General features: G+C 31.3%; 2 protein-coding genes and 1 non-coding gene across 4 annotated transcripts; 2 read left to right on the top strand and 1 right to left on the bottom strand.

The window, feature by feature from the left end:
* Window positions 1-197: 197 nt before the first annotated feature.
* LOC108459244 (protein trichome birefringence-like 16) lies at window positions 198-1,384 on the top strand. 2 transcript variants are annotated; one of them, XM_053026939.1, is made up of 4 exons: window positions 198-302; window positions 548-714; window positions 922-1,077; window positions 1,168-1,384. In XM_053026939.1, the coding sequence occupies exons 2-4, from the start codon at window positions 561-563 to the stop codon at window positions 1,359-1,361; spliced, it is 504 nt and encodes a 167-aa protein (XP_052882899.1). In that variant the 5' UTR covers window positions 198-302; window positions 548-560; the 3' UTR covers window positions 1,362-1,384. The 2 variants fall into 2 exon arrangements, with proteins under 2 accessions (XP_052882899.1, XP_052882900.1); XM_053026940.1 differs by having other exon boundaries at window positions 258-302; window positions 553-714.
* Window positions 1,385-1,528: 144 nt separating this feature from the next.
* On the top strand, window positions 1,529-2,329 carry LOC128291558 (protein trichome birefringence-like 14). Its single transcript, XM_053026726.1, has one exon. The coding sequence runs from the start codon at window positions 1,529-1,531 to the stop codon at window positions 2,327-2,329; it is 801 nt and encodes a 266-aa protein (XP_052882686.1).
* Window positions 2,330-11,113: 8,784 nt separating this feature from the next.
* On the bottom strand, window positions 11,114-11,220 carry LOC128292498 (small nucleolar RNA R71). The gene has a single exon (XR_008282483.1). It is a non-coding gene; the product is annotated as a small nucleolar RNA R71 (small nucleolar RNA).
* Between the last annotated feature and the right edge of the window lie 911 nt (window positions 11,221-12,131).

The raw sequence follows: 12,131 nt of genomic DNA, 5'->3' as shown, positions 1-12,131 counted from the left end.
TTTTACCTATAATATTTCGTTTTTGCATATAAAATATGACAATAACAATGAAGAACTAGTCGATAGTGTAAGAAGAGTAATATAAAAGAATATTATATAGTTAATATTTAAAATATATAAATTATGTAAAATATGAGATAATGTAATGAAATCAACATACCATGCATACATACATATCAACAAGCACATAAAGGATTGCTTTTATAGTAGGTATTATTGATATTGGAGTATATATATAATATTGAGACATACAATTTATCCAACACAAAGGAAGAGCAGAGGAGGCACTTCCTACTAACAAGGTTCATTCTGTTTTCCTCTTTAACATTTTTCCATATACATTCTAGTATTACTATATTTGATTCATGCTATGCATGCATACTTGCATTATTGCATCTTCCTGCATGCTGAATACTAATGATGTATATCGGCAGCGGAGAGGATCGGAATCAGAAAAGTAGTGACTATAACATCACATTGTGACCGTTGTTTAAATCGGTGGTACCGAGGATCTAATTCATTCGGAATGTGTTTGTTTCTTTTGCAGTGCAGAAGAGGAGATGAAAGGAGGAGATGGTTTCAGAACAACTGGAAAGAAAATCTCTGTGGCTCTGCTTGCTCTGGTTTTGATGACCTTATTGCTTTGGGATTGGGAGACCAATCCTTTTGTTTATACACATGTATCAACCCAATACCAGTCCAACACACCTCCTGGTTTGTTTCCCATTTCATTCTTCTTTATATCTATTTTTAAGTTGTTGAATTTCAGAATCTATGTGCATGCTATAGCTATGTTGAAGTTGGTTTGAGGTTTTACGAAAGTTGTACGCCTAGCTGTTTCAACCATTACTCAAGCTTTTCTAGCTTCAATGGATATTACATATGAAGTATGCATTCATTGCGACCCAAATAACTCCACAGAGCCTATGGAGCCTGCTGAGACGAAAACTGATGGAAATAAGTATCAATCACTTGAGAAAGAAGAAGGGAAAGAGCCAATGGAAAATGGTGATGATTTTGAAGCTGAGATGATAGATGGTAGCTTTGTAAATGAGACAGCCTCAGTCGATACAAAAGGTACACGAGAATGCAATGCGATGCATATTCTTCCTTGTATAACTAATGAAGGATGTAGAGGATTAAATTGTATTATATCCATATTTGCAGTCTGTAATTATGCAAGAGGTAGATGGGTTGCTGATAGCAGGCCGCCTTTATATGCTGCTCAATGCAAGTATATGGAAAGGAAGTGGGCATGCAGACTCTCCAGTCGAACAGATTTCTCCTACGAAGGTTATAGATGGCAGTCCGTAGATTGTCAAAAGCCAGAATTTGAGGCCTCTCATTTCTTGGAAAGGTAAGCAGTTTAACGCAAACACACACACACACACACACACACACACACAAAATAAGATCAAAGAGACTCCCATTGCAGGTACTTTATCCTAGTTAATGCTTGAGTTGTTTAAAAGAATAAGCTTGTATCACACACATATATATATATATATATATATATATATATAACAGGATGAAAGACAAAATAGTTGCCTTTGTTGGAGATTCATTGAGCAGACAGCAATTTGAATCCATGATGTGCATGCTCACCGGGGGCCAAGAGAGCTCTGACATTGAAGATGTTCAGTTCCTATACACCGGAGAGATCCATCACCCTGGTTGGGGTTACCGGTTTCGGAGTACCAATACCACAATCTTGTATTCTAAGTCAACAAGACTGTGTGATCTAGAGCCTATTAATGCCACCGATCCAAACACCCTTAACGCCATGCATTTGGACCGTCAGCCAGCTTTCATTCGAGAAAACATCGATCACCTTAATGTATTAGTCATGAACACGGATCAGCATTGGAGAAAAACGTTGGTTAGCTGGGACAACGAGGTGATGTACGTGAACGGGGCGCCTGTCCAAGACAGAAATCTCAAGAACATCTCCAATGCCATGATTTTTAAAGTGAACAATATAGTAAAATGGCTTGATTCTAAGTTGGCGTCGAATCCCAACTTGCAAGTTTTCTTTAGAACAAAGTCGCCAACGCACTTTTTCAAAGGCGACTGGGACACCGGCGGTAGATGCGATAACACCATTCCGATGACCAGAGGGAGTGAAGTCTTCGAAGATGAATCGAGCGACAAGGTTGTAGCTGCTGCCGTTAAGGGTACCAGGGTGAAGCTTTTGGATATAACTGCTCTATCTGATCTAAGAGATGAGGCTCACAATTCATATTATGGTAAAAAATCCCCTGACTGCTTGCATTGGTGCTTGCCTGGTGTTCCAGATACTTGGAATGAACTACTCAATGCACAGCTCTAGAAATATATGCTTGCATTTATATGACATTCTTTAGATACATTTTGATTTATAAATAACATTTACATCTACATATATTGTAACATCCCGAAATTTATTATAGTATGAAAGTAGTGGAAAGTCGAGGTTTTATTCTCGATACAGTAAAATAAAGGTGATAACAAGGAGGAAGTTAAGTGAAGATAAGAAAAATTAATTAAGAGGAGAATTGTGAGATATTAACTTAACCTGAGGATTAAATCGCAAACGAGGAAAGTTCTATGACTCAAGAGTAAACATTCAAAGTTTAAGGGGTTAAACTATAAATATGAAAAATTTTAAGGGCCAATAAAGCAAATATATTAAGAGTGGAAGGATCAAAAAAAAGTAAAGCAAACAGATGATTACGGACTAAATTGAATCAATGGAAAAGGAGGGATTAGAGGTGAAAATATACCAAAAGTAAATAAGATACATGGTGGTATTATAAGAAAAGTGAAAGGACAAAATGGTAAATTAATTGAAAAGATATTTATGAGTAATGGTAATATTGTAATGAAATGGAAAGGTAAAATGGTATATAGCCTAAATATATTTTTTTTGGATAGATAATTTGATGGAAAAGTGTAGAAGAATGGAGAAAGAAAAGATGAAATGGCTATAAAAAGCCGTCAGCCCTTTCATGTTTCACGTAAGCCACTATTTTCTACCATTTTCAACTTTTATTTTTCTTGCAAATAAGTCTTTTTCACCAAATACAAGCTAAATAAGTTAATTCCTTCTAAAATTTTCTGGGAAACAATAAAAAAGAGTAATAGCCACATCAATTTCATTAAAGGAGCATTCATGAAAGTTTTAGAGGAAGAAGAAAATCAAGTTAAAGTTTGATTTCAAAAGGTTAAAATATGAGTGTTAATGTTTTATGTTGTTTTTAAATTTGGTAGTGATAGAAAAATATAAATATGGTGTTAAAGTGAAGATTTCTTGTAAGAAAATATTGTGTTTTTAACATGTTGATGAAGAGAGAAATTGAGAAAGAAAATTAAATGACAAGAGAAGAGAAAACAAGTGATTTTGGATAAAAAAATAAGTACTCATGTACTTCCTTATTATTTAAAGATTAAAATATTTGGTAAAACATATAGTAAGTAAGTAAAATTAAGTACGGAAAATTTAACATATGAATTGAGAAAATATGATAAAAAGAATAATCGAGGTACTAGGAAATGATGAAAAATATTTAAAATATAAAATATGTGGAATTATGATAATAAGGATTAAGTTGTAAAATTTGAGAATTTATGTGGTAAAAAATAAAAGAAGTGAAATGCATAGAAATGTGCCATGGGAAATGAGATACTTAAATAGATTACGTGCCTAAAATGTTATAAGGAAGAAAATTTGATTAGATATGATTAATTAATGAATATTGAATTTTTATAACAAAATGGATTAGATTAGAAAAGACATAAGAGTTTACAAGAAAATATTGATAAGAAAAAATAAATATTGAAATTCAAATTACAATTATTCTTTAAGTTGTGGAAAATTAAGAAGTAGTGAACTTGTGAAATTTATGTTAGAAATAGTAAAAGTGAAGTGTATATAAATTTGGTATGTGAAAATAGATATCATGGTGAATTAATGGATTAAAGTACTAAATGATAATGAATTTTGAATGGAAGACAATTTGAAATGATATTAAAATAAATGTAAAATTTTGAGGTATAAAGGATTAGATTGTAAGTTCATAAAAGTTCTACATACAATTATTGATAATTGTAAAGATGAAGAAACTGCAAGATAGATGGTGAATTATAAATCGAAACTTTATTGATTAGAATATCATATCATTATAAGTATTTTTTTTAAAAAAATCGTGAAAATGAAGACTATAAGTGTTAGAAATACAGTTAAATCGTGATATTCATGAAATATAATATTCGTGTTTAAATGATATAAATTCAATATTGTGAAATGCTTATGTAGACTAATATTGAATTCTGTGGATATAGTTGGCATGCCATAAGAACTCAAGCGCTACTATGCTATCGTGATCTACGTGATCTCAACACTTCGATACTTCGTGTTAAAGCACTTTGGTGCTTCATGTTATCCGATATGTTTCGTGTATCCATTCAATTCAATGTCTCTGGCACGGTCTAACGAAGAAGTTGTGGTAAGTATTTGAAGAAAAAAAAAGTGAGAATGATACATAAAATGATTTTGAGATATTGTGAATGTGTTTAATGGAATTTAATAAAGAAATTTAATGAAGATATGGGCTAATATGTTACAAGTGTAAAAATAATATGTGAAAGAAATGATAAAGGTTAGTGACGAATTATGAAAATTATGTTAATTGGTGAAATGTGATACATGCATTAAAAAGAGTAGTAAATTCTAATTGCCGACTTGTTATCATAAGGACGAAATTGTGAAATAAGTAAAAAGTGAAATCAGTATGATAATAAGAAATTAAGATGAAATAAGGTAAATAAACAAAGAAATGAAATATTAGGAATTAAAGACTTTAATAGATTTCGATATCATGGGTCCTTACTAAGTTGTCACAAGCTTAACGCGTTGTTTTCTAATGCATAGGTACAAGTTAGACATTAAGCATTGGATTCAGAAAAAAAAAATCGACCTCAACTCATCTTATCACATCTGTCAAGCCCGAGCAAGAGTAGATGCAAATATTTTGGTTTAGATATGGCATGTACATAGGCTTGTTAAGTTATGAATAGAGTTAGTTATTTAAAGGACTAAAATGTAAGATTTTACAAATCCTACTGATTCCGTGAATGATTAGAAATTAGAGAATGCTCAAACTAAATTAGATAAAGAATTATATCCAAGTTAATTAGTATATTTAAGTGAAGAATTTTAATGGGTCTTAGGTGAATTAATTTGGTTTCAAAGTATTAGACTATTTTGAATAAATGTAGGGGTTTTTTTAGCAAAATTTCCTAGTGCTTTTGAGCAAAAATTGCCAAAGTATCGATACTTTGCCCTAGTTTTGTACAAAAGTCATATTTTAAACATTTTCAAGCATAGTTGGTTAACCAGTAATAACCCTGAACACTGGGAATAATAATATTGAATGAATTTGATGAAAACTTTATTAGTTAATATTTAAATTTATTAGTGATTAGTCAAAATCGCTTTGGCATCAAATGTAATAGCCTGAATTTTTAGTGGTGTCAGAACAATGATTCGAGATCACTAAATCTGACAAATGAGTAGAAAATATTATTAATTTAGTGAGTATAAGTTAAATGTGAAGTTAGGAAAATTTTTGAAATAGTGAATAGTGTACTAGAAATAAATATTAAAATAATTAGAATCGAAAACGAGGTATCGAGAATTCAAAAATTTTAAACCAAGCCATAAATATTTTTATAAATATTTATGGAGTGTTAATAAGTTAGTATTAAAGTTTCGTCAAGAAATTTTAAAGTTCCGATAGTTAATTGAACAAAAAGGACTAAATTGTAACAAATATAAAATTATGGAAAATGAGTAAATAGCTTAAATGATAAAAGAAAGAGGGTTTAAAAGGAAAATAGACCCAAGGTCTATTTGGGCTGGACAGAAAGGGCATGAAATCAGCAAGAAAATAAGGAGAATTAAGGGCAAAATTGGAATATTGTAAAATTTACTTAATGAAGCTAGGACTAAAGTGGAATTATCTAGATTTCTCTTTATTTTTCTGCATTCTCATCAGCAAAAAAAAAAAAAAAAAACACCATAGAAGGGTTTCCTTAAGCTGGTTTTTCATATTTTTACTGCAAGTAAGTTCAATTATTGATTGTTTCTTGAAAGTTTTGTGTTTTTGTGACTTTTGCAACTAAGTCCTCTTGTTGAATTCATTAGTTTTTGATTCTATGAAAGAAATTGAAAGTTTCTATGAGTATGTGCTGGAATTATATAATGATTTGGCATGGAATTAAAGCTTTAAATTGTTTATATGCCGATTTTATTGAAAGAAATGAATAGAAAGTGAATGTTTGAAACCTAATTGCAAAAGAGTTTGAAGTTAGGGTTTTATGTGGAAATTCTGAATTTCAATAGTTGTGAAATAACTTATAATTTCTAGGTAAAGTATTAGTTGAGAAAAATTAGCTTAATTGAGGGGTTAATTGAGCAAGGACAGAATTGTATGAACTGTGAAATTTGGGGCAAAATAGAAATCAATATTTTGCACTAAAATAGTTTTGGACAGCAGCAGTAATCTAACTTTGAAAAATCATCAAAAATTGTAAAAATTGAATTAGAGTATGAATAAAATATGAAATTAAATCTTATTGAGTCTAGTTTCTTATAAAATAAATGATGTAAGTAATAGAATTGTAAATCATGAGATATAATAAATTTTGTGAGACAAGGTTAGAATAATTTCGGGTTCCCTTGTTCTTATTTTGGAAAATCATAAAAAAATTGTAGAAAAATAATAGGGGCTTAAATTTATATGTTTAAAATCCTGAATGAATCTATTTTCAAGAGGAATAAATAGGAACATCATCCGAATTCTGTACAAGGAATAATTAATTTTTAGTGAAGAAGGGTCGGAACTGTCAAATAGCAGAACATGGGTGAATTTAAAGAATAAACTGTACTTATTAGCTAAACCAAAAATTCTAAAAATTTTATGATAAGAAGATATGTAAGTCTAGTTTCAGGAAAAATTAGTAGATCCTAATTTGACATTCTGTAGCTCAAGATAAAAATAATTTAGTAACTATGACACGGATGGACAGCGTTGAATATACATAAGTAAATAGTGAAATTATAGATAATGTTACTTATAAGCGGGCTATAAACATTAAGGATGAGAAATAGAGTGAACGTGAAGTCAATACTAATAAGTAAACAGTAAAAATTTTATATGTTTGGATTGGTCTCGGTTTTAAAATGGATCGGAACCAACCAATCCATTTTAACCAATTTGATACCAAATCATACTTCTATTATAATTATACCATTTAACATATTCATTAAAAAAATCTTAGCATTGACTTATTAATATTGACTTTACCTTCACTCTATTTTACATCGTTAATGTTTATAACCCGCTTATAAGTAACATTATCTATAATTTCACTATTTACTTATGTATATTCAATGCTATCCATCCGTGTCATAGTCACTAAATTATTTTTATCTTGAGCTACAGAATGTCAAATTAGGATCCACTAATTTTTCCTGAAACTAGACTCACATATCTTCTTACCATAAAATTTTCATAATTTTTGGTTTAGCCAATAAATACAATTTATTCTTTAAAGTCACCCCTATTCTTCTATTTGACAGTTCCAACCCTTCTTCACTGAAAATTAATTATCTCCATGTACGGAATTTGGATGATGTTCCTGTTCGTTTCTCTTGAAAATAGACTTATTCAAGATTTTACAAATATAAATTTAAGCTCCTAATTATTTTTCTACAATTTTTTATGATTTTCCAAAGTCAGAACAGGGAACCCAAAATCATTCTGACCTTGTCTCACAAAATTTATTATATCTCATGATTTACAATTCTATTGCTTACAACATTTCTTCTATAAGAAACTAGACTCAATAGACTTTAATTTCATATTTTATTCATCTTACAATTCAATTTCTAAATTTTTGGTGATTTTTCAAATTTAGACTACTGTTGCTGTCCAAAACTGTTTTAGTGCAAAATGTTGATTTCCATTTTGCCCCAAATTTCACAGTTCATACAATTCAGTCCTTGCTCAATTAACCCTTAAATTAAGCTAATTTTTCTCAATTAATACTTTACCTAGAAATTATAAGTTATTTCACAACTATTGAAATTCAAAATTTTTACATAAAACCCTAAATTCAAACTCTTTTACAATTAGGTCCCAAACATTCACTTTCTATTCATTTCTTTCAATAAAATCGGCATATAAACAATTTAAAGCTTTAATTCCATGCTAAATCATCATATACTTCCAGTAGATACTTATAGAAACTTTCAATTTCTTTCATAGAATCAAAAACTAATGAATTCAACAAGTGGACCTAGTTGTAAAAGTCACAAAAACACAAAAATTTCAAGAAACAATCAAGAATCGAACTTACTTGCAGTAAAAATATGAAAAACCAGCTTAAGGAAACCCTTCTATGGTGTTTTTTTTTTTTTTGATGAGAATGCAGAAAAATAAAGAGAAATCTAAATAATTCTACTTTAGTCCTAGCTTTATTAAGTAAATTTTGCAATATTCCAATTTTTCCCTTAATTCTCCTTATTTTCTTGTTGATTTCATGCCTTGCCGTCCAGCCCAAATAGACATTGGGTCTATTTTCCTTTTAAACCCTCTTTCTTTTATCGTTTAAGCTATTTAATCATTTCCCATAATTTTGCATTTGTTACAATTTAGTCTTTTTTGTTCAATTAACTATCGAAACTTTAAAATTTTTTGAAGAAACTTTAATACTAACTTATTAACACGCCATAAATATTTATAAAAATATTTATGGCTCGGTTTAAAATTTCTGAGGTCTCGATACCTCATTTTCGATTCTAATTATTTTAATATTTATTTCTAGTACACTATTCACTATTTAAAAAATTTTCGTAACTTCACATTTAACTTATACTCACTAAATTAATAATATTTTCTACCCATTTTTCAGATTTAGTAATCTTGAATTATTGTTCCAAAACCACTGAAAATTCAGGTCATTACAGATGACATGGTGGTGATATGATGGTTTGGTGTCGATTTCTAGGGTTGGACTTTGCTAATAACATGTGAATTTGTACCCACAAATTTTGAGTCGAAAGAAAATTCTGAGTCAAAGTTATTGATGACTTCATAAAAAAGTTACAATTTTGAAAACTTTTCAAATACAAAGAAAAATATCTTTTTTTTTTCTCTTTGGTTTGGCTTCGATTAAAGGGTCGTTTGACTTAACCTTGGATAGATGTGGATTGCTTCAAGTATTGTATTGAATTGCTTTTGAAATGAGTTTGAACCTCCTTTTCTCAGTTGAAACGAATCGAAAGGTGACTTTCTTCGAAAACAACTTTTGACTTTTTCTCCGCAGTTGAATCGGATCAGAATGTAACTTTTCTTCAGAATTGATGTGGCACTGTCGAGCCCAAGTTTAGTTCTACTTGGAAAAGGGCACTTTTGAGGGTTTGGAAGCATTCTAAAGCCTATATAAACACCCTAGAAGAGAAGACACACAGAGTAGAAGGCACGAAAGTACTCAAGATTAGCTATCAGAATCACCTCGGAGGCAGGATCTACGTCAAGATTGAAGATTTCCATCCAATTTCGTAGAAGTTCTTTAAGTTTCTTTATGTTTTGTTGTTTTCCATACTTTGAGATGTTTTCCATTATTATCATGAACTAAACTCCCTAAATACCTAAGGGAGATGAAACCTAAGACGAATCTTATTACTTTTTGATTTATATGATAAATATTTGTTCTTATTTTTAATTGTGAGTTTTAATCCTTGCTTTAATATTCCAGGATATTAATTTAGGTTTTTGATGTGCTTATTTAGTGGAAGAAAAGTCCCTATTTAAGAGTAGATCATTCATAATTAATCGGAGTTGCATGCGATCCTAGAGATAGGACAACATAAATCTGCCGGATTAGAGTCAAATCTAATTAGGAAATCCATAGATCGAGTTAATGTGACCTTAGGGGTTCTAATTAGAAAGAAATTTCAATTAATCAACCTAGAGTCAGTTGTTTTTAGTCTCGAAAGGGATATTAACATAAATAAGAGATTTCTCCAGAATAAGTCAAGTGAATAAATCGTCTAATTCAAAGGTAATAAGTGAAGTCTAGGTGGATTCTTTCTTGGGTATTGTCTTCTCAATCGGTTTTTCAAAAGTATTTCCTACCTTAATCTTTGTCGTAATCTTAGCTAATTAGATAATTAGTTTTAGGTAAACATTCTCTTAATTTTTATGCTAGATAATAAAAAGATAGTAATTACTAGTACTTTTAGTCCTCGTGGATACAATATTTCCTGTCTTACCATAACTATACTACTGTTAGATAGGTACGCTTGCCTTAAGTCGAATTTTTAGTTAGTTTCACGACCATCAAGTTTTTGGCGCCGTTGTTGGGGACTAAGATATTAGGAACACTTAATTTTTATTACTTTAGCTATTTTTATTTTTATTGCAATTTAATTTTGTTTTTATTTACTAAATTTTCTTTTCCTTACTTTTGACAGGTTTTTATAGTTTATGACTAGAAGAAACCAGTCAGGACCTCTACTTTTTGATAATGACATCGAGAGCACAGCTCGAAGAAACCAAAGAGAAATAAGACGAAGTTTACAATACATAGAGGAAGATCAAGAGGACAATATTCACACAACAATCGAGGAGATGACTGAAAATCAAAATAATCCGCTACCTCCTGTGGTTGCTGCAAATCCAGTAAATCAGAATCCTGCTCCTCGTACTATGTATGATTATGCTAAACCTACTTTAACAGGAATTGAATCGAGTATAGTTAGACCTGTTGTCGCTGCAAATAATTTTGAACTGAAACCTAACACAATTCAGATGAAACAACAGTTGTTTAGTTTGATGGTTTGCAGGATGAGGATCTAAACACTCATTTAGCAAACTTCCTGGAATTCTGCGACACTTTTAAGATCAATGATGTTTCTGACGATGCCATTCGCCTTCGGTTGTTTCCATTCTCATTGAAGAACAAAGCTAAACAGTGGTTAAACTCGTTACCACGAGGGTCAATCACAACTTGGGAACAAATGACCGAGAAGTTTTTACTAAAATATTTTTCGCCAGCTAAAACGGCTAAACTAAGGAATGATATTTCTTCTTTTGTGCAGATGGATTTAGAAACATTTTATGATGCATGAGAGAGATAAAAGGATCTATTGAGAATGTGCCCTCACTATGGGTTACCTCTTTGGCTACAAGTTTAAACTTTCCACAATGGTTTGAATCCCTCAACTAGACAGATGATTGACGTAGCTGCTAGTGGGACTATTAATAATAAGACACCTAAAGAGGCTTATGAGTTTATAGAAGAGATGTCACTGAATAATTATCAGTGGAAAGTCATGAGGACAAAGGCAACAAAAGTAGCTGGCGTTTTTAACGTCAATTCGATTACTATGCTCTCTAACCAGGTAGAACTTTTGAATAGAAAAATTGATGGTTTATTTGGCTCTTTACATGTTCATCCAATAATGCAGTGCAATGCAAGTGGAGGTGGAACGAGCAATTTAGACTATCCATCCTACGACCCTAACATGGAGAATGAGCAAATGAACTATATGGGTAATAATCTTCGACCCCAAAATAATCCTTATAGTAACACTTACAATGCAGGTTGGAGAAACCACCCAAATTTTTCACGGGGAGGCCAAGGAAATCAAAGACCACTACCCTCGCCAGGCTTCTAACAACAACCGTACCAGTCAAAGAAAAAGCTGAACCTTGAGGAGATGATGACAAAATTTATCTCAGTAGAGGAAACTCGTTTTTAGAATACCGAAATTACACTTAAAAATCAGCAAGCATCAATTTAAGGACTTGAGAATCAAATAGGACAGCTGGCTAAGATGATTTCAGAGAGACCACCAGGGAGCTTACCTAGCAATACCGAACCCAACCCAAAAGAGCATGTGAAAGCAATTACATTAAGGAGTGGGAAGGTGCTAGTTGAATCTGAAAAGAAGCTGCAACTAGAACCTGATAGAAAGAAAGGTGAGGAGAAAAAACCCGAAAACAATGAAAAACCTGTGTTGAGGGAATATAAACCACCAATCTCGTACCCAACAAAGTTGAAGAAAGACCGCATGGATGCAC

Source organism: Gossypium arboreum, chromosome 4 (assembly GCF_025698485.1).
Source record: "Gossypium arboreum isolate Shixiya-1 chromosome 4, ASM2569848v2, whole genome shotgun sequence".
Lineage (NCBI taxonomy): Eukaryota > Viridiplantae > Streptophyta > Magnoliopsida > Malvales > Malvaceae > Gossypium > Gossypium arboreum.
This window is presented reverse-complemented; position numbering and strand designations above follow the sequence as displayed.

Bases quoted from the DNA above. Each gene is read 5' to 3' on its own strand.
- LOC108459244 (XM_053026939.1), top strand. From the start codon at position 561: ATGAAAGGAGGAGATGGTTTCAGAACAACTGGAAAGAAAATCTCTGTG. The intron at 715-921 runs GTTTGTTTCCCA...ATAACTCCACAG, and splicing joins CCAGTCCAACACACCTCCTG to AGCCTATGGAGCCTGCTGAG. The intron at 1,078-1,167 runs GTACACGAGAAT...CCATATTTGCAG, and splicing joins AGCCTCAGTCGATACAAAAG to TCTGTAATTATGCAAGAGGT.
- LOC128291558 (XM_053026726.1), top strand. From the start codon at position 1,529: ATGAAAGACAAAATAGTTGCCTTTGTTGGAGATTCATTGAGCAGACAG.